Below are 21,554 nucleotides of genomic sequence, written 5' to 3'. Positions count from 1 at the left end.
AGTATGATTTCTTAAATTCTTGGTCTACATGTAGTTTTAATTCATTCCTTTCAAAAAAAATGAGGTAGGCTAAGTAGAATACAATATTCCAGGTATATTTTTGGTGGGCAAAGAACACAACTGAGGTTAATTCTTTCTCCCTATAACATCCTTTTATGATGGACATTTTTCTAACGCTACAATCACTTTTGACCCATATTAGGTTTGTTACCAAAAATCTCCATTTATTTCCACTTAATTCCATTGCCAATTGAAGTTTAAACTTTTTGAGGCTAAATCCTAGGCTTTAGAGAAATAATCTAATTGATGGGAACTGTATATAAATGGGATTTAGGAAGTCTAGCATAATTGTTTTCCATGTGTTTTAGATGTTTTTTTATGACAATAGGCCAATGTCTATTGTTTTAGATGTGTTTTTATGACAATAGGCCAATGTCTATCTTCAGAGTGAAAAGATCACTTGAATAGATCTCAAAATGGACCTTACACACATAAAGCTCGGTAAGAGGCCACTTCAAAAAGTTCATGGTAAGTGGAATTAAAGTGTAAGATTTTTGGGGGGCCAGTGCCATGGCTCAATAGGCTAATCCTCTGCCTGCGGCGCCGGCACACCGTGTTCTAGTCCCGGTCGGGGCACCGGATTCTGTCCCGGTTGCCCCTCTTCCAGACCAGCTCTCTGCTATGGCCCGGGAGTGCAATGGAGGATGGCCCAAGTGCTTGGGCCTTGCACCTGCAAGGGAGACCAGGAGAAGCTCCTGGCTCCTGGCTTTGGATCATCGTTATAAAAATTAATATTCTATTTTTGAGAAAAAAATTGTTGAATTGAAATGTTTATATTAATTAAAATAATTTATATCCAAAAAGAAGAAATGATATATAAAACGTTTACCTTTACATGAAGGTTCTGGACTCCATCCACTGCTAGTGCACACCGCATCTCCTCTTTCAGTATATTCAAAACCTGGGTTACATTTATATTGAAATCGTTCATTTTTCTTATAAATTTTCTTCTGAGAAAGACTATGCCCATTTGTAATTACTGGAGAATTGCAAGAAATTTCTGGAAAGAAGAAATTATTTTCCAAAATGTTTATTATGAATTAAAGGACTGTGACCTAGACAGACTTTCATGATGACATAAGTTTTGTTTCCATTAGGGAAATCAGTCAACAAAAAATAGTTGTGTTTTGACTTGTCTACTCAATAAATGACTTTCCTATTATTAACCTTCGGTTTAGAAAGAAGTTAAATTTTGTATTAAACTTCATTCTAATTTTAATTGATTTGAAGATAAATTATTTCTTGTGAAATAAATGGTGGCCAATAATATTCATTAAATGTATATAATGAAACTGAATATAGATGTAGGTTTATTATGATAAGTATTTTCACTGAATAACCTGATAACACATTTTCATTTATTGATAATGGAATATTATCAATAGGACACTTTCTCAGAGAAACTCATTTAACTCATTGCCATTATATCTCTGAAAAGTAACTGATGTTATGTTATTATGTTTTCACCATTGATTCAGGTTTTATCTCCAAAAGAAAAACTGGCCATTATCTTCAACACCATTTCTCACATTTCCCTGGAATTGCAGTAAGGATAACTAATTCCCCAAACCTGTTCTCCCACCTTTCTAACCAATTTTCTTTATGTGTAACTTCATAACCTTTGATATGGTCATTTCATTACTCCACTTAAAATCCTTCACTGAGTCCCAAATCATCCGGAATAAAAGCCAAGTTCTCCAGCCTGCTGTGCATGTGGCTCCTCAGCACTTTGGCTGGCCTGTCCTCAACGTATCACTAATTCCCTACTTACACTGCACACTGGGGCCCCTGAGAAAAGCCGACAAGATCAGTGGAGCCTTGTGCTCACTGGAGCTTCACTTCATGAACTTCCTCTGGTTGGGATGCTCTGGCCCTCTTCATCTTCCTCTTAAAAAACTCATTCTTCCTTTTAGACTTACCCAAGGCTGCAGCTATTCTAGCAAGATTTCACTAGCCACAGAAATCTAGTTTTAAGCACATAAATATCTACAAACTTTTCAAGAATATGGTATTTGCTTTGTTAACCACTAACAGAAAGAAGTAATTTTGTTAGAAAAAATTCTTAGGAAGAAAAATGCTTTTCTCTGTATCTCACCATCAGGTAGACTGGCTCTAGAAAGTCCAAATAATCTGGAGATTTTATACAATGTTAACAGTGAATTAGAACAGAAATTTCTGTCAAACATGTATTGGTGAAATGAAGTTTGGTGCTATTAAACAAATTGTCAATGACATTCAATACCAAAGCCAAGATCAATCGATTATAATTGATAGGCCAGCAATATGATGACTAAATAAATCTTGACTTATTGTTTAGTACAGACTTTTTTAAAAGTCAAAGATTTATTTGGTTAAATTCAGCAATATTTATATGAAATTTGCCATGCAAATATAAAGCAAGGCCACTTCTTAGAAGTGTTCATTAAAAAATAGGGGGCCGGTGCCGTGGATTACTTGGTTAATCCTCTGCCTGTGTCACTGGCATTCCATCTGGGCACTGGATTCTAGTCCCGGTTGCTCCTCTTCCAGCCCAGCTCTCTGCAGTGGCCCAGGAGGGCAGTGGAGAATGGCCCAAGGGCTTGGGCCCCTGCACCTGCCTGGGAGACCAGGAGGAAGCACCTGGCTCCTGGCTTCAGATTGGCGCAGCGCCAGCTTTGGTGGCCATTTGGGGAGTGAACCAACAGAAGGAAGATCTTTCTCTCTGTCTCTCTCTCTCTCTCTCTCTCTCTCTCTCTCATTGTCTATAACTCTACCTGTCAAAAATAAATAAATAAATAGAATGTCGGGGCTGGCACTGTGGTGCAGTGGGTTGAAGCCCTGGCCTGAAGTACTGGCATCCCACATGGGCACTGGTTATAGTCCCAGCTACTCCTCTTCCAATCCAGCTCTCTGCTCTGGCCTGGGATAGCAGCAGAAGATGGCTCATGTCCTTGGGCCCCTGCACCCACGTCGGAGACCTAGAAGAAGCTCCTGGCCCCTAGCTTCAGCTGGACGCAGCTCCAGCCATTGTGGCCATCTGGAGTGAACCAGCAGATGGAAGACCTCTCTCTGTCTCTCCCTCTCTCTGTAACTCTGTCTTTCATATAAATAAAATAAAATAAATCTTTAAAAATAGAATGTCATCATAATGCATCAGTGGAAATAAATAATGAATGCTTGGCTTTAAAAACTAAAAACAAAACAAAAAAGCCACAAAGGTATGTTCTGGAAGTCAGTACTACAACTTGCAGGAGGGGCTTAGCATTCTGTTTCCACCTGTCAGAGCCAGCTATGATGTAATCATAGTTCAAGCATGAACGTCAGTGTCTGAGAACCTAGGTTTGAATCTTAACTCTATCTCATGGTAATCTAGGGCACATGATTAAACCTCTTGTATCCTAGTTTCTTCAATTATAAAATAGAAATGATCAGAGTACATAAATTAGGGAGTTGTTTTGAAGGTAAAAGGAGATGACACTCACAAAGAGTTTAAATCAGTTATAGAGAAAGAGTAAGTGCTTGACAACCATTTGCTGTTATTAGTATTTTTATGTTCTCTAGATTGGATAATGTTTTGAAATATATATTTTCAAAAAAAAAACTAAAAATATTCAAAAAATTAAAAATAGTAAATATATCTTACCTACACATTGTGGTTTTATTCCACTCCAAATACCATTTTCTGAGCAATGTATTTGCTTATCTCCATCGAGTTTGAAGCCTGAATTACATTCAAACTGTATTACTTGTCCAAAGAAATATTCCTGGTCTGGTTCCAATTCACTGATAATTTTCCCATTCTCTGGTTCTTTCACTGGCAAGCACTTGACAACTGAAAAGATAAATGTAAGTTTCTAATAAATACTTTATAAATAAATATATATTACATATAAATATAAATAATAATAAAATTTAAACACTTCATCTTGAAAAATGTGTATAAATAAAATCATCAGCAAGGGGCCGGCGCCGTGGCTCACTTGGCTAATCCTCCACCTGCGGCACCAGCATCCCATATGGGCACCAGGTTCTAGTCCCAGTTGCTCCTCTTCTAGTCCAGCTCTCTGCTGTGGCCCGAGAAGGCAATGGAGGATGGCCCAAGTGCTTGGGCCCTGAACCCGCATAGGAGACCAGGAGGAAGCACCTGGCTCCTGGCTTCAGATCAGCGCAGCGTGCTGGCCGTGTGGGCCGTAGCAGCCATTTTGGGGGTGAACCAATGGAAGGAAGACCTTTCTCTCTGTCTCTCTCTCTCACTAACTCTGCCTGTCAAAAAAAAAAAAAGTATATATATATATATATATATATATATATATATAGTGCAGCACCGGCCATAGCGGCCATTTTGGGGGTGAACCAATGGAAGGAAGACCTTTCTCTCTTTCTCTCTCTCTCTCACTGTCTATCTCTATCTGTCAAAATAAATAAATAAATAAATAATAAAATCATGAGCGTTCCTAAAAGAGTTAAAAGCAAATTTTATGGTAACATTTATTTTAACAGAGAAATTTGCCCTTAATTTTCCTTCCTTGTCCACAGCAGTGGTAGATTACTTTGAGTACTTCTTTTGATTTTACTAAGAATTTTCCATTTTCTCTAAAGTTGAAATTCAAACTTTATGTTATTGCAAATGATCCTGATGCTTGTTAAGATGTAAATTCTAGGAGTATCTTCCTGACAAATCACTCCAAAGATTCTGACTAAATAAGTCCATTTTAATAACCAAAAATCTCAGTTTTTAACAAGCATCCCAGGTGATTTCAGTGAAGATGTTCTCTAGAACATTTACCTCTTTCATCTCATTTCCATAGAAAAAATATTCCATTCACCATTTAGTTGTTTTGAGTGATCATCACATTTTTTCTTCCCTACTGCTTTCTCTTACTCCACTTACTACTTACCATGTGACCAAGAAATACTATTCTGATTGATCTATTTCTAAAATGACTAGAAATTGGATTATTTATTCAACACTTGGAAACAGAATCTATATTTTCTCATGCACATTGTTTGTTTTACAGATCAATAAAAAAATTAGAGCTCTCTTTTTTTCCCTGTCTTTTCAGTAAAACTAAGACCACCGGAAAGCTTCCCTTTGTAGGGAGCGGGGAGAGATCTCAACCATCTTCTCAATTTCGGATGCTTGCATTGGGTCCTAAATTTGGGCAGCTGAAATTCTGATCTTCATTTGCCCACTGATATTTGTATGACTTTCTCATGGTTAGGATCCCAGGGTAAAGAACAATGAATTTTAGATTTCATAATGTCTAATACTTTGACAATTCAATCAGATCTGGCTTTATTTCTGTTTGTTTATGGAAACACGAAATAATGTGGCAATTAAGAGGGTGAGATACCTACTCTGTACTCTACTAGAAACCATAAAAATAATTTGAAAAGAAATTACAGACTTTCATTTTAATGTTTGATATTTTGAAAACCTCAATTGTTTTAGACATTTCAATATACCTTATAAATCAATGTCATACCTACCTTCACATAAAGGAATATCATTGGTCCATCCATCTACCGCACATTCCCGGTAGTCAATGTCACCTAACATTCTATACCTAAGAATCCAAAAAGTAAACAAACAAACCACAGCAATCAGCTAATGTGTGCTTAAGTAAACCATTTTTTTTTAAATTTATCTAGTTATTTGAAAGGCAGAGCTACAGAGGAAGAAGAGAGACAGAGAGATCCTACATCTGCTGATTCACTCCCCCAAATGGCTACAACAGCTAGGACTGGCCCAGGCTGAAGTCAGAAGCCAGGAGCTTCCTCCAGGTCTCCCGTGTGGGGGTGCAAGGACTCACGCACTTGGGCCATCCTCTGCTGCTCTCCTAGGCACATTATTAGCAGGAAGCTGGATTGGAAGTGGAGCAGCTGGATCTCAAACTGGCGCCCATATGGGATGCAGGCATTGCAGACAGAGGCTTAACCCACAGCTTTAACCCACTGAGCCACAGCACCAGTGCCTTAAATGCAGTTTAAAGCTTAATGCCATTTTGAATGTCCAGAAACTCCATTTCAAGGAAAATTAACAGTATATGCATTTTCATTTTTTCCTATTTTCTTCCTTTATTTTCCCTTTGTTCATTTATTGCATCCCTCTCTGTTTCCTTCCTTCCTCCCCTTTTCTGTCTTAGATTTCCAAAATTTCTTCTTTCTCTTTCTTAAATTTCCTTCTTTTGAAAGGCTTGCAAGGCCTCTGGTCTATGGATTTGAAATCATCATAATATTTAGTTCATGACAAACTCATTATTGTCTTATGCACAGTACTCTTATTTTTTTCATTGAGTCAATGTGATTAAATACCTTCAATAATCTAATAGCCTCCATAAACAATAACCAAAACCAAAACTAAAAGAATAATGGTAAGAAATAGCTAAAAATGTGTTTTCCCATATTTCTTCCCTCCATAATTCTATTTTGTTGACATTTTAGTCTTTATATAATAAAAATAAAGTACTAGCCAATCATTCTTAGTGTGTGGTTTATTTTCAATACTTGTCTCCATCTTTTTCCTACAGTTCCTTTCCCGACTGTGTTCACTGAATCAAATCTGGCTATCCCACCCAACTAATATTGAACATATCTAATTGCTGTAGCCTGTCAAGACAGCTCTTCAAATCTAAAATGCTCTATTTGAATACAAGATCCTTGGGGCTGGCACAAAATGTGCCATCATTGTCAGATGCTCCAGAACAAGGTAAAACATTGTCTCAATATTATAATGGACACTAAGGGACAAAACATTTTCTCAAAAAATAAATAACAGGGAAACATTTTGATAATGATAGATATTTTTGAAAACAGTATTTTTCATTAAATTCTAAACAATTCTACATGAACATTTGTTTCCTTCATCTGCAGGTGAGAGCTACTTAACTCATTGACAGATGAAACGAACATTTTCTCTCAAAAAATTGCCTTGTCTTTTTTATTGTCATTGATCTGTTCCTAATTCCATAAGGGAAGAAAGGTTATTACAGGACTTAAAGTCAAGCTTTTATCCTTTGTCTCTGTTATGAGGAAACACAATTATTGATAATTATGTCAATCTTCGAGCTCTTCAAGGCAGAATGTGCCATCTTTCAAGAGAGAAAGATTTCCTTGTGTACCCCCCAGAACACTTTCAGATACTCTGCAGAATTTACCCAAGGCCCATAGACATATAGGCATGGAGGGAAGAGACAGACATAGTTCACATGTTGGTGGCTGGGAAAATGTAACAGCTCACATTTCTGCAACCCGCACAGGCATAACAGCTGAAAATCTTTTTACAGACTGTGTTCTCAAAACTGCCTTCTCTCAGGTGGTAAAACTAGATTGTCATTCTGAATATCCTGCTAAAGAGCTGACATTCAACTAAACAGATATCCAGAAAAGGAACAGTGGATGAGGGCAAGGGATCCAAAGGGATAAACTGGCTGGCTGAAATCATGGGTATAGTAATCCTGTCTCACCACCAGCTTCCACAGATAAGTCAAACATCCCAACAAAATTCCCCTCAGATAGCTTAAACACTACCACAGTAAAATTTAAAATAGTATAAAGTTTTCAATTTGCTGATGCTAGATGGCCCAATGACTATTTCATTGACAGACATGTAATTCTTTTGGAGGCTCAAGTTCAATGTTAGAAAAAGTAACTCTTACAGAGCAGCAATAACAGAACTCACAAGATGACGGTGATGAAGAACATTTAAACAGAGCCGAAAGTTAGAGGCAAGTGCAAGCTATTTTTTTTATCAAGCTATAAATATTATGAATGATGAGATGGAGAGAATCAAGTGGAAGAAATATGAGTTTTCACTTTCTTTGTCAGGTCAAGACAAAAGGGGGAAAATTAGCCTCAAATAAAAAATATTTCATAAGTGAAGAGTGAAGAGCTAATTGATTAGTTCAGACTCACGTGGTTTCAACCTATTTGGTTATGTGTGTAAAGTTAGCAGAAAGGACTGATGGTTGGGCTAAAAATGCATTTGAAAAAACTCCCTCAGTTGTGACCAAAGAAAGACTAAAGTCATAAGAACCAATGATCATTAGGTATCTGCAATATCCAACAATTTCTTCTAAAGGATTCAAGTAGTATAAAAATGTACATAGAAAAATACAATAACATTAGAAGTATACATTAATACAGGTCATTTTACTATTTCGATTATAAATCTTTTATTATACTGACTACATACCCCTCGTTACATGTATAAACAACCTTTGCTCCAAATTCAAACTCATTTCCTACTGCAAGATGAAAAGATCCAAAGGGAGTATCTCCAGGATGTCCACAGGGCTTTTCTAAAATGAAAAAAAAAGTATATGATATTAATATGTAAAATAGGAAACACATTTTGTATAGGAGTTGAGGTACAAGTATATTGATAGTATAGTAAAGGACAGCACGGGCTATAAGGAAAATTGAAAATGACAAAACTATTATTTTATAATTAGATATAACTATATATGCCTTTTTTGATTTTAGAGCAATACTACCTTTTTTCAAAAATAATGATGTATTATTCTGTATTTAGGTGATAATGATGATATAATTCAGAAGGTGTTACTACAATGTCACATACAAGTATTTTCTTAATTAAAAGTTTTGTAAATGTCATAAATGTTTGAAGTACTTACTCCGACACACTCTTGCGGGGTTAACAGCCACCCATTCTCCATTCCTGCATGTCATCACAATAGTTCCAAGAGTTCTGTATCCAGGTCGGCATTTATAAACAGCCTGAGTACCCTCTGGGTATGTTTGTTCATTCCAGGAACCTGACAGAATTTCTATATTTTTTTTTGGAGGAGGTTCTTTACAATCTGCAAACAATAAAGACAAAATAACTGCTGACAGTAGCCATTAAAATAGGCAGTCCAGTTTTAAAAAAATCTATATGAGTTTACATCTAAATGTTCATGAAAATGGAATTAAAAGATGTTTATTTTGATGCAAAAATTTTTGAAATACATGAATAGCTTATCCATAATTTATATTTTCCATGGACTTTTTTGAAGACCTCACATATAGTTATAGATCCAACCAAATATGTTTTAATATACATAAAATGTGCATTTCATCTATAAAAATAGAATCTGCATAATTTAAATAATGTATGCTCTGTAAAAATAACCTAAATGATTTTCCACATCAATGGATATACTTTAATATTATTAAGAATAATACGCGGCCGGTGCCGTGGCTCACTAGGCTAATCCTCCACCTGCGGCGCCAGCACCCCGGGTTCTAGTCTAAGTTGGGGCACCAGATTCTGTCCCAGTTGCTCCTCTTCCAGTCCAACTCATTGCTGTGGCCCGGGAAGGCAGTGGAGGATGGTCCAAGTGCTTGGGTCCTACACCCGCATGGAAGACCAGGAGGAAGCACCTGGCTCCTGGCTTTGGATGGGTGCCACACGCTGGCCACAGTGCGCCAGCCATAGCGGCCATTTGGGGGGTGAACCAACGGAAAAGGAACACCTTTCTCTCTGTCTCTCTCTCTCTCACTGTCTAACTCTGCCTGTTAAAAAAAGAAAAAGAAAAAAAGAATAATATGTTAAGAATAATATTATTAACAATAATATTATTCTTAATAATATTATTCTTAACATTGCACCAATTCTACTGTTTTTCTTTGGTTGGGAAAATATTTATTGGGTCATGTTCTAAGTTCTGCAGACAAAATAATGAATAAAACAAAGTATTTGTTCTTAAAGTGCTTACTCTCTAGAAAGGGAAGTTAGTCATTAAATAAGTAATCAAAGAGATGAATAATTTGCATTATAGGTAGATAAAATTATTTATAAAATATCCCCTGATAATACAAAATTATTTAGTGACCTTCAAATAGGATAGAATAACATGGATCACAATAGGTTTATAGTATAAATTCTAAAGGAATGGCAAATTTGGGCCAACATGTGGCCTAACAGGTTAAGCAATGCTGACAGTCTATGTTGGAGCAGCAGTTCTAGCCCTGGCTGCTAGCTTCCAATCCAGTTCCCTGCTACTTTGCCTAAGGAATCAGTGGAAGATGATTCAAGTACTGGACACCTGCCACTCATGCAGGAGACTCAGATGGAACTACAAGCTCCTAGCTTTGGCCTGGACAAGTGCCAGCCATTGCTAGCACTTGAGAAGTAAACCAGAGGATGGGAGGTTTCTGTGTCTGTCTCCCTCTCTCACTCTCTCTGCTTTTCAAATAAATAAATAAACCCTTTTTGTAAAAAAAAAAAAAAAAAAAAAAAAAAAAGAACAAACAATTGTTGGAATGTATGTGCGTTTAAAGCAACTTATATGAGCAAAAACGATTAAACAACTAAACCTAAGTGGGATGGGCCTGCTTTAACCAAACATATAGCAATTTCTACAGCAATTTCATGCCTGGCTAGGTTTGCTAACTCTGGATATAGATTGAAGGTCAGGCTTTGCCCAAATGGGAAAGAAGAAAATACAAGAAAAACTTACGGAGGTGATTAGCTTGACAGAATCTAAAAATTTGTGCAGAATCATGGTGCACTGCTAAAGCCTAGAATTGTCCCAAAGTCTCACAGGAAAAGTTTCAGTAAGAAAAGGGGTTAAAGAAAGGTCTTTCCATAATGATGAAAAGTTAGCTAATCAGAAAAAAATTAAAATGTTATATAACATCTTGTAATAGAGTCACAAATATATATGGAAAGAGACAAATCCAAAATCATATCTGGTATACTTCTCTTGATAATTGATGGGAGAGAAGCAAGAAAAAAATCCATAAGGATATTAAAAATGGGAAAAATATATAATTTACAAAGAATATTATTCCTAAAATATTTCAGAAACACATCAAAGATTTATGAAAATAGGTCACATTGGGTTATACTGTAAGTCAATAAATTTTAAAATATTGAAATTAAATAAAATATATTCTCTGACCCTGAATGTTACAAAAAAAAATAAAATGACAACAAAAAATAGTGGGTTTGCCAACTAGTAAATCACTTCCAATGAGTCAATGAACAAATCACAATGAGAGAAAATATTTTGAAGTGAACAATATAAAAAATTCTAAATATAAAGTTTGTAAATCATGTAAATGTTATAGCTAAGATAAAATTTAAGAGGTGGTAAAATGCTCAAAAAGCTAAAGAATTGTAATTATGGAAAAAGACTAATGAACAGATAATAATGAAAAGAAATAAAATGAAACATGATACATATAAAATATAAATGAATTTAAAAACAAATATTTTCATAAGAAATAAAATTGACAAAATTCTGGAAACACTGATCAAATTTTTTAAAAAAGAGAAAGCTCAAATAATTACATTCAGGAATAAAAATGGAACATCCCTAGAAATCTTATTTTAGAATACTATACAGGCCGGCGCCGCGGCTCACTAGGCTAATCCTCCGCCTTGCGGCGCTGGCACACCCGGTTCTAGTCCCGGTCGGGGCGCCGGATTCTGTCCCGGTTGCCCCTCTTCCAGGCCAGCTCTCTGCTGTGGCCAGGGAGTGCAGTGGAGGATGGCCCAGGTGCTTGGGCCCTGCACCCCATGGGAGACCAGGAAAAGCACCTGGCTCCTGGCTCCTGCCATCGGATCAGCGCGGTGTGCCGGCCGCGGCGGCCATTGGAGGGTGAACCAACGGCAAAGGAAGACCTTTCTGTCTCTCTCTCTCACTGTCCACTCTGCCTGTCAAAAAAAAAAAAAAAAAAAAAAAGAATACTATACATAGCTGTTTGTCAATGCATTTAAAAAATATTGATGAAATAGACAAATTCCTTGAAAAAAAAAACACCTTCATCAAAACTGACACAGAAGGTTTTTTAAACATCTACAGTCTCATAACCAAAATTTATAAGAAAATAACAGTTTGGAGGAAAACATTGGCTGCACCAGCTCATTCTACAAAGTCACCAATGACAACTAACTTTGCTATTAAAACTTTTCAAGACTAGTAAACACACACACACACACACAAAAGGAGGAAAATAGAGAAAAGGTTGAGCAAGTCTTTCATGAAAGAGAAAACTCATGTGATCAATAAACTTAAAAAAAATTACTCAGGGCCAGCACTGTGGCACAATAGGCTAGGCCTCCTCCTGCAGCGCTGGCATCCTATATGGGTGCCGGTTCAAGTCCCAGCTGTTCCTCTTTCAATCCAGCTCTCTGCTATGGTCTGGGAAAGAAGTGGAAGACGGGTCCCTGCACCCGCTTGGGAGACCCTGAAGAAGCTCCTGGCTCCTGGCTTCAGATCTGCCCAGCTCCGATCATTGTGGCCATTTGGGAAGTAAGCTAGTAGGTGGAAGAGCTTTCTGTCTCTCTGTGTCTGTAACTCTACCTCTCAAATAAATAAATAAAATCTTTTCAAAAATTACTTAAATTGGCCGGCGCCGTGGCTCACTTGGCTAATCTTCCACCTGCAGCACCGGCACCCCAGGTTCTAGTCCCAGTTGCTCTTCTTCCAGTCCAGCTCTCTGCTGTGGCCCGGGAAGTCAGTGGAGGATGGCCCAAGTGCTTGGGCCCTGCACCCGCATGGGAGACCAGGAGAAGCATCTGGCTCCTGGCTTCTGATCGGCACAGAGCACCGGCCATAGCGGCCATTTGGGGGGTGAACCAATGGAAAGGAAGACCTTTCTCTCTGTCTCTCTCTCTCACTGTCTAATTCTGCCTTTCAAAAACAAAATTACTTAAACTAAAAAAATGAAAATTAAAACCATAATAAGTCACATTTTGGGGGGAAAAATGACAATAGCAAAAATGTTTAAAAGTCTAAAAATCTCAACCTTTGAAAAGAATGTGAAACATGGAGAATTCCTGATGGGAAGGAAGCCCTCACATCAGAATAGAAATTGAACATGTACACTGTTTTTTAGCTGGAGTAGCAATAATGAAAATACCATAGGCTGGGTGGCTCAAACAACTCAAATGTTATTTATTATATTTCTGGAGCCTAGGAAGGAGCCTGGTTGGACCCTGGTGAAGGCCATCTAAATGTTTGCGGATGACTGTCATTTTCTTGTATCATCACATGACCTACAGAGAGAGAAAAATAGGAGACAGAGTTCTAATCTGTTCCTCTTCTTAATCTCATCATGGCTCCCTTCACTCATGACTTTATCAAAGCCTAATTACATCCCGGAGGCCTCACCTCCTAATACTGTCCTATTTGTGGGTTAACGTTTTGACATATGAATTTGGGGGTGGGAGGTATAAATAAGAAATCTATAATGATTGTTGCTCAGCAGTTGTATTCCTATGAATATGATTAAAAACCTATTCATACGTGAGTCAGCTTTCATGTGTGGCAATGATTACAGCACTACAATTCTTAGTCAAAAATGGAAACAAACCCAATGTCCACTAATGGTTGAAGGGATAAGAATTGATGTTATATGTATTCAATGGAATAATAAAATCTATGCCACAAACTGAGGTGCCCAGAAAGTAACAGTAAGTACAAAGGTGTGTCAATTATAGAATCATTGCCCCTATATAAAATTCAAGAACAGATTTATCCTACTAAGGATGTTAAGGATGTGTATGTAGGTTATGGAACTATTAATGAATAAAAAATGTAATTACCATAAAAATCAAGTTAAATTTTTTCCCCAGAAAAAATTTAAGTGTATTGATCTGGAAGAAATTCATGAGTTTTCTGTGGATGCTGGGCATATTCTTCTTGAGTGTATGATTCTAAGTAGTTGTAGTATAGTATATTCATATTTTATTCAGTTGTGTGTACTATATTTCATGATTAAAAATATTAAAATAATAAATCATTTATATACAGCAACTTATTTTTAGTTTTTCAATAAATTATAATTTTTTACCCAAAAAAGTATATATAATGATTCTCATTTTTGCAAAAGAAAAAAGTGATACAAAGAACACATAAAATTAATTTCTAAGCTTATGCTGACTGATTTTGTTAATGAGATTTTTAAAAGATTTATTTTTTACTTATTTGAGAGCCAGAGTTACAGAGAAACAAGGAGAAACAGAGATTTTCCCATGCACTGGTTCACTCCCCAAATGGCTGCAACATCTGGGGCTTTGCCAGGCCAAAGCCAGGAACCAGGAGCTTCTTTCAGGTCTCCTACTTGGATACAGGGGCTGTCTTCCTCTGCTTTTCCAGGCATATTAATAGGGAGATGGGTCAGAAATGAATCAGCTGGGTCTCAAACCAGCATCCATATGGGATGTTGGTGTTGCAGGAAGAGGCTTACCCTGCTAAGCCATAGCACGGACCCCAGTCATTAATGTTTTTAATAGTGTCTACTGATGAATTTAGATATAACTACCCTGATATTGCAATGGTTACATTGTAAAACCCTTCACATTACTTTTAAAAATGACAAATTTTGAGATACTTCTCATATCTAAAACATATTTGTTAAATTATTATTTTAGGCCAGCGCTGCGGCTCACTAGGCTAATCCTCCGCCTTGCAGCGCCGGCACACCGGGTTCTAGTCCCGGTCGGGGCACCGGATTCTGTCCCGGTTGCCCCTCTTTCAGGCCAGCTCTCTACTGTGGCCAGGGAGTGCAGTGGAGGATGGCCCGAGTACTTGGGCCCTGCATCCCATGGGAGACCAGGAGAAGCACCTGGCTCCTGCCATCGGATCAGCGCGGTGCGCCGGCCGCGGCGGCCGTTGGAGGGTGAACGAACGGCAAAGGAAGACCTTTCTCTCTGTCTCTCTCTCTCACTGTCCACTCTGCCTGTCAAAAAAAAAATTATTATTTTAATTGGGAAATTCCTTGTCTTACTTGATTTTACAGTAAAAATTGTTTTATCACTGTATTCTTGAATTTATTTTAAAGCCAAGTGGGGAAAAATAATCTGCTAGATAAAATTGCATGATGGAACATAGCCATTTGAAAATGTTTTACAGCATTTCATAAAACAAAAATGTGAACCTGTATTTTATGAAACGAAATATACTTGCATGGGCTGTCATACACACTCGTTTTCCTTTGAAGATTGTATAAAGTTTTAGCACAATTGTGTTAGTGAATTGTGTAGCATGTGATTTCTCATGAACTATTTTAATTTTTATAATTTTAGAAAACATAATTTTATTCCACTAGATGGTGCTGATACCCTATCACAAAACTAGCTTCCCTCCTACATACCTGCCACCACCACCACCAAAACCGTGTGTTTTCGTTTTTGTCTTAAAAATGTCCTGCTCATATTTGTACATGGTGAATCTTTGTTTAATTATAAACTGATCTGTGTGTTTTTCACATTCAAAATTCCGACCAACTTGCTGGTGTTCAGTTTACCGGAAAAATAAATTAACTAAATTGCACATGTAGAGTTGCAATTATACAATATTGTGAGTAGAAAACTATTTTCCACAACTATATTACTATTTTGATAAATTTAGCTTCTTTGCTCTTATTAATTTAATGCCACAAAAGAATAAAAGTTTTCCTATCAATTTATGTGACTGAAATTATTTTTATTAAAGTAACGCTTCTATTAAAAAACAAAAAAAATCCATCCACAAAAACTTTAGCAGTCGCTCAAAAAGTGGATAAACAGAGAAGCAAATGGATCAGTGAAAGAAACCGGAACTAGCTGAAACATTTCCGTATCTGTGGACTACGGATGGAAGAGCACAGTAGACAGTGTCAGATGTACAAAGCTGGAGAAGACAGGGGACTACTGTTTAATGCACCTAAAAGTTCTGTTACACAAATTCAGTAAACTCTAACATCTGTAACTCTGTTGCCTACCTGGTCTGTGTGTCATGTGTTTGAATTCATGTTATAGTGTTTGAAGTCCGGAATCACTTGAATCTAAGCCAAAGAAAAACTTCTAAGAATCTCTGAAGAGGTGCTGCTACTGTGGCAAGGTGAGTAAAGCTGCCGCCTGCAGTGCTGGCATCCTATATGGGTGCCGGTTGGAGTCCTGGCTGCTCCACTTTGTTCCAGCTTTCTGTTATGTCCTGGGAAAGCAGTAGAAGATGGCCCTAGTGCTTGGCCCCTGCATCATTGTGGGAGATCCGGAAGAAGCTCCTGATCCTGGCTTCAGGTTGGCCTAGCTTGTCCATTGTAGCCATCTGGGAAGTGAACCAGCAGATGGAACACCTCTCTTTCTCTCTCTCTGCCTCTGCCTCACTGTGTCTCTGCCTTTCAAATAAATAAATAAATCTTTTTTTTTTAAAAAAAAAAGATTTTCTGAAGAGACATTTCTATAGGACTTTTTTTAAGCTATTACATTTTCTGTTGACTAGGTTTATGAGAATCTTGGCACTCCAAAATGTTAAAAGAACTGTGTCAAATCATTTTTTCCTTTTTTTAAAATTTTGTATTTTATTTCTGTTTAGTTACTTTACTCTCTCTGGGCCATTTTTATAATATCTCCTTATAATTTTATGCTCAAATTTAATTATCACCCCGCCTCCCCATTATATCATGCCCTTTCCATGCACTCTGTTCTGAGCACTTGTTAAGGTTGCTAAGAAATAGGTAAGGTACACCCCTAGTTAAAGGAGCACAAGGTAGACTTCCTTGGCAGGATCTCAGTCCTGGGCAGCTGGTGGATGGTGTAGGAGTAGGGCAGGAAGAGGAGACATCGGGGGAAGAAGGAAACTGGCAAAGACTGCATAACAGGGACTGAGCAAATAAAAGTAATCTATGAAGCCTTTGGCTTACCCCTTAGCAAACAAAGGCAAAAATAAAGGATATTTTACCATCCTTTTCTACTTACATTTGGGAACTTACTTCTACTTTAGAATTATTTTAGTTTACAATACTTAAATGTTTCAAAAATTGTAGCATATGCATTCCCAGGATATGCTTAGTTAAAATAAGCAAAGCCTGTCTTGGTACACCTGTCACTCCTGTGCCATTCCTGTGGGCAATTTTTCTACCTCTTCCCATAGTACTCGCTGTAGCATTTCATGCATCAGACCTATTTTACTTAGAAATACTTCATCTTACACAATCATGTCGTCTTGTTCCTCTTATCCTCTTCATCATCCTTCTACCCTAAAATTATTGTGTGGAAGTTTTTAGATTATTATAATAATTCACAGTAAATTATAGTGAATTAACTGCATTTAACCTCCCTTATGTATTTATGCAGAGTGTTTGTCATTGCATGTAAATTACAGGTTGGTTGAATTTACGGTAATATCAACATGGAAACTAAATAGCAGGAGAGAAGATACTAAAGGCAACTGGGCATCAAAGAAGGAGGTACCTTTCTCTGAAGGGAGGAGAGAACTTCCACTTTGACTACGACCTTGTCTAAATATGATCAGAGTTGGTTAACTCAAAAGGCTTCCATAGCCTTGGCAACTCATGACAAGAGCCTAGGGTGACTACTGATGCCATAAACAAGAGTGTCAATTTGTTAAGTCAACAACAGGAGTCACTGTGCACTTACTCCTCATGTAGGATTTCTGTCCTTAATGTGCTGTACATTGTGATTTAATGCTATAGCTAATACTCAAACAGTATTTTTCATTTTGTGTTTCTATGTGGGTGCAAACTGTTGAAATCTTTACTTAATATATGCTAAACTGATCTTCTGTATATAAAGAGAATTGAAAATGAATCTTGATGTGAATGGAAGGGGAGAGGGAGCAGGAAAGGGGAGGGTTGTGGGTGGGAGGGAAGTTATGGGGCGGGGGGAGCCATTGTAATCCATAAGCTGTACTTTGGAAATTTATATTCATTAAATAAAAGTTAAAAAAAAAAAGGCAGTTGGGACACTGAACAACTCTAAGTCACACCATATAAATACCCACACTACTCTGAAAATACAAGTGTTTAGGGAGAAAGAAAAAGAATTCTTATTTATCACATTGAAATTAGAACAAAATTTAGGATAATAAATCATCACCAGTTTTCTGAACTAGACAATGATATATAGCAGTCACATAATATCCTTATAAAGAACAATTTCTATTGACTTATAATTATTTTAAAAATATTTATAAAATTAATTTTTTCATGTAGAATTAACTCAAATTTGAAGCTATATCGTACTTGAAACAATATAATATATAACAAAATGATTTTTTTCTGTAAGTGAAATGGAATCACTCAATCTTTAGTCTACAATGTAACATGTGGTCTGAAAGACATTATTGGCCATCAAACCTCCAACATCAGTAAACATCTCCTTAAGCAACAGAAGTAGGATTTACTTGGACAGGTTTTGGCAAGGTTTTATTTATTCACGTTAATCATTCTGGAATTTCTGTGGTGTAATTTTATATAGTATACAATTATTAGACCCTAAATCTAAAAGATCTACTTAATGCAACTTGATCATAATAGGTTCCAAAAAGCTGAAACTGTGTAGTTTGGCTGCGGAAGTGTTGGTTTAAACTTTGTCCTGTAAATAAATCTCACCCAGTTTTTAGTAGCAGGCGACTCCTTTGAGCCAGGACATTTACAGGAGGGAGCAAGTAATGTTCCTGCACAAAAAGGAATGTGAATGCAGACAATGCATTGCATCTAAAAGCTCCTACTTGTTCCCCCACGTATTACACAGGAAAAAAACAAGCCAAGCTGAGTTGATAAGTTCTTCCTGTTGGCTATTCTTCTTTAGTAATGAACAGTATTTTTTGAATCATGTTTACTCTTAACAGGGCTGTAGCAAATTGTGAAATGAAACAGTGTTATGTCTGATTGGGGTAAGCAGATAGTCTTTCATAGTTTCTCAATGTGATATTCAATGTTCAACGTGGCATACAAAACCAGAAGCAAATGTTGCAGTACCTGGTTTTTAGTTTTAAACTATCAAGGTTTTGAATATCTTTCTGTTAGGTATGGTAAACTGTTGAAACTGATTGAAATCTCAAGGTAGTTTAGTTTCTTAGACTACTTAGCCAACAAGGGATCAGATAGGAGTTCCATTTCCACTAAAAACTCACGGAATGTTTTTCTTGGCTGGCCTGTGCGTTACGTGCATTTTCTGAAAATTATAAGGCTAACCTCAGCATTACCTTAATCACTGAAGCTTATCTGTTAGGAAATAATAAGATTTGTTATTATTTTTACTACAAGTATAGTGTGCTATTGCTCAATTCACCAGCAGGAACTGATAGCACATCTAAGCACACTGATGAAAAATCAAATACAACTGGAACAAGTCAGCTGGAATCAATTATGTAAAGGCGTTTACATCATTATTATTTAATTATCTCATATATTTTGTAGCACTCTATTTTAATAATATCTCAAATTCTACTTTGTTTGAACTTATTTTAATTATACTTGAATTTTGGCTTTTAAAAATTACCTGGAAAAAACAATTTAAATACTACAAATATTGTATATTCAAGTGCATTTCAACCTAAAATGGTATTTTCATTATAAGAATACATGGAATGCCTCTCTGTAAGACTTTTAAGACTATGGCAATATCAATTGTAAGTTATAAATATACTTTTCTTTGAAAAAGTTAAAATTAAATCTTAAATAAATTCAATTATTCATCAATTTGAAGTGTTTTTAAAATGTTAAGAAGCATGTGACTCACTTAAAGCATTTGGTGAAACTTCTAAACATAAAGAGTAAATTACTTTGTATAATAGTTGCAAAGGAAACCATTATGCCAAATTGTAGTTTTCAAAAACATTCATTAAAACGTTTTTAAACTTTACATTAAATAAAATTATAAGAAATAATCATATATAGCATTCAAATGAGTTACTTTTATTTTTTAAACTTAACAATATTAAAAGTCACACAAACGCTAAGCTACAGACTAGTAGTTAAATCACATATTCTAGACCAAAATTTTATTACCAATGTAAAAAGCATGACTAGCAAATGTTTCATAATAAAGCAGTGGAAAAAAGGTCTCCCTTTTAAACCTTACCTTGTGCTACACAGACAGTGCCTATCACAAACCAGAGCAGCTTTGCCGGAAGTCTCATTTTGGGGAGCTTTAGTGATACATTGATGAGCTGACACTGCTTACTCCGTCTAGCTTCCCTCTGCTGAAAACTGAAATTAGTGCAGAAAGTATTTGCTCCAAAAGGAAGTTGAAACACAGCTTAGGAAATAAGGGGTTGATGCCCCGCCCATCAGAAACTTTTGCAAAGTAAATGAAACCTCAGCCACAAGCTCAGCAGTGCCAGTTTGATCCCAGTTCTCACTGGCTTCACACGGAGTGTTAATGCTATAATCTGCTTTCTGATTTGTTCTTTCGTACACTGGGCTATGGTCTCCTTTGGAACAAGCTCAGGTTCTTGGAATGTGCAAAGTAGCAACAGGTGATATACTCTGGGTTTAATGAACCCTTGATTACTCGGTCATTTCAGGTCTATTGTGTGTAAGCCTCAAAATGAAAACTAATGAAGCTCTTAAAAATCACTTACAGGGGCTGGTGCTGTGGCTAAGTGTGTAAAAGCCACCGCCTGAAGTGCCAGCATCCCTTATCAATGCCAATTCAAGTCTCAGCTGCTCCACTTCTGATCCAGCTCTCTGCTATGGCCTGGGAAAGCAGTATGAGATGGCCCAAATCCTTGGGCCCCTGCACCCACGTGGGAGACCTGCAAGAAGCTCCTAGCTCCTGGCTTCAGATCGGCCCAGCTCCAGCTGTTGCAGCTAGGAGTGAGCCAGCTAATGGAAGGCTTCTCTTTCTCTACCTCTGCCTCTGCCCCTGCCCCTGCCCCTGCCCCTGCCCCTGCTCCTGCTCCTAGCCCTACTCCTATCCCACCCCTACTCCTACCACTCCCCTACCCCTACCTCTACTCTACCTCTCTGTAACTCTGCCTTTCAAAGAAATAAATAAAATCTTAAAAAAAACAATCCCTTATAGGGACGGGTGCTGTGCCTCAGTAGGTTGCCATCTGACATGCTAGCATTCCATATGGGCTCAGACTGAATTCCTGGTTGCTCCACTTTAAATCCGTCTCCATGCTGATGCACCCAGGGAAAGCAATGGAAGATGGCCCAAGTCCTTGGGCCCCTGTACCCACATGAGATACCCAGAAGAAGCTCCTGGCTTCAGCATGGCCATTGGGGCCATTTCAGGAGTGAATCAGCGGATAGAAAATCTCTCTACTTCTCTCTGTGTGTAACTCTGCCTTTCAAATAAATAAATAGATCTTTTAAAAAAATAACTTACAGAACTTCATGTCAGGCAATGTTTTCACAATCAACACAGGTCATATACACAAAAATTTTGTTTGAAACATAGTGCTGGCTGATTTTGAAGGTCTTATTTTCTGGAAATTCATAAAGAATCTCTTCTAAAGATGTTTTATGTGTATGTAAAGCAACTGCCCTGCTCCTGTTTGATATAAATGAGTTTAATAATTTAAAAGTCAAGAGATCGAAATGCTGTTTAAATTACAATTGATGCCAAGACTTTAATGTGCTCAAGATCATCATGGTCAAAACAGTGAACGTCACATTCTCTCAGAAAACCACAGGACTCCCTTTCAGTCAATACCTGGCCTCCTATATGTTGCACAGGGTGACCCCTATCCTGATCTCTAAGAATGGGGAATATGTGTCATTGTTTTTGCACTATATATAAATAAAAGAGAAGCTATTTACTGTTG

At 37.1% G+C, this 21,554-nt stretch overlaps 1 protein-coding gene across 1 annotated transcript in view; it reads right to left on the bottom strand.

Moving 5' to 3' along the window:
- CFH (complement factor H) overlaps positions 1-20,020 on the bottom strand; it is a 60,629-nt gene extending 40,609 nt beyond the window's left edge. Inside the window, exons 1-6 of the mRNA XM_008268715.4 lie at positions 19,862-20,020; positions 8,676-8,861; positions 8,234-8,339; positions 5,530-5,606; positions 3,683-3,871; positions 890-1,060 (exon numbers count right to left, since the gene is read on the bottom strand). Of these exons, the coding sequence (XP_008266937.2) occupies positions 890-1,060; positions 3,683-3,871; positions 5,530-5,606; positions 8,234-8,339; positions 8,676-8,861; positions 19,862-19,919 (787 nt within the window). The 5' untranslated portion in view covers positions 19,920-20,020. The remainder of the gene's footprint in view (positions 1-889; positions 1,061-3,682; positions 3,872-5,529; positions 5,607-8,233; positions 8,340-8,675; positions 8,862-19,861) is intronic.
- Positions 20,021-21,554: the final 1,534 nt, after the last annotated feature.

This window comes from Oryctolagus cuniculus, chromosome 13 (assembly GCF_964237555.1).
Source record: "Oryctolagus cuniculus chromosome 13, mOryCun1.1, whole genome shotgun sequence".
Lineage (NCBI taxonomy): Eukaryota > Metazoa > Chordata > Mammalia > Lagomorpha > Leporidae > Oryctolagus > Oryctolagus cuniculus.
This window is presented reverse-complemented; position numbering and strand designations above follow the sequence as displayed.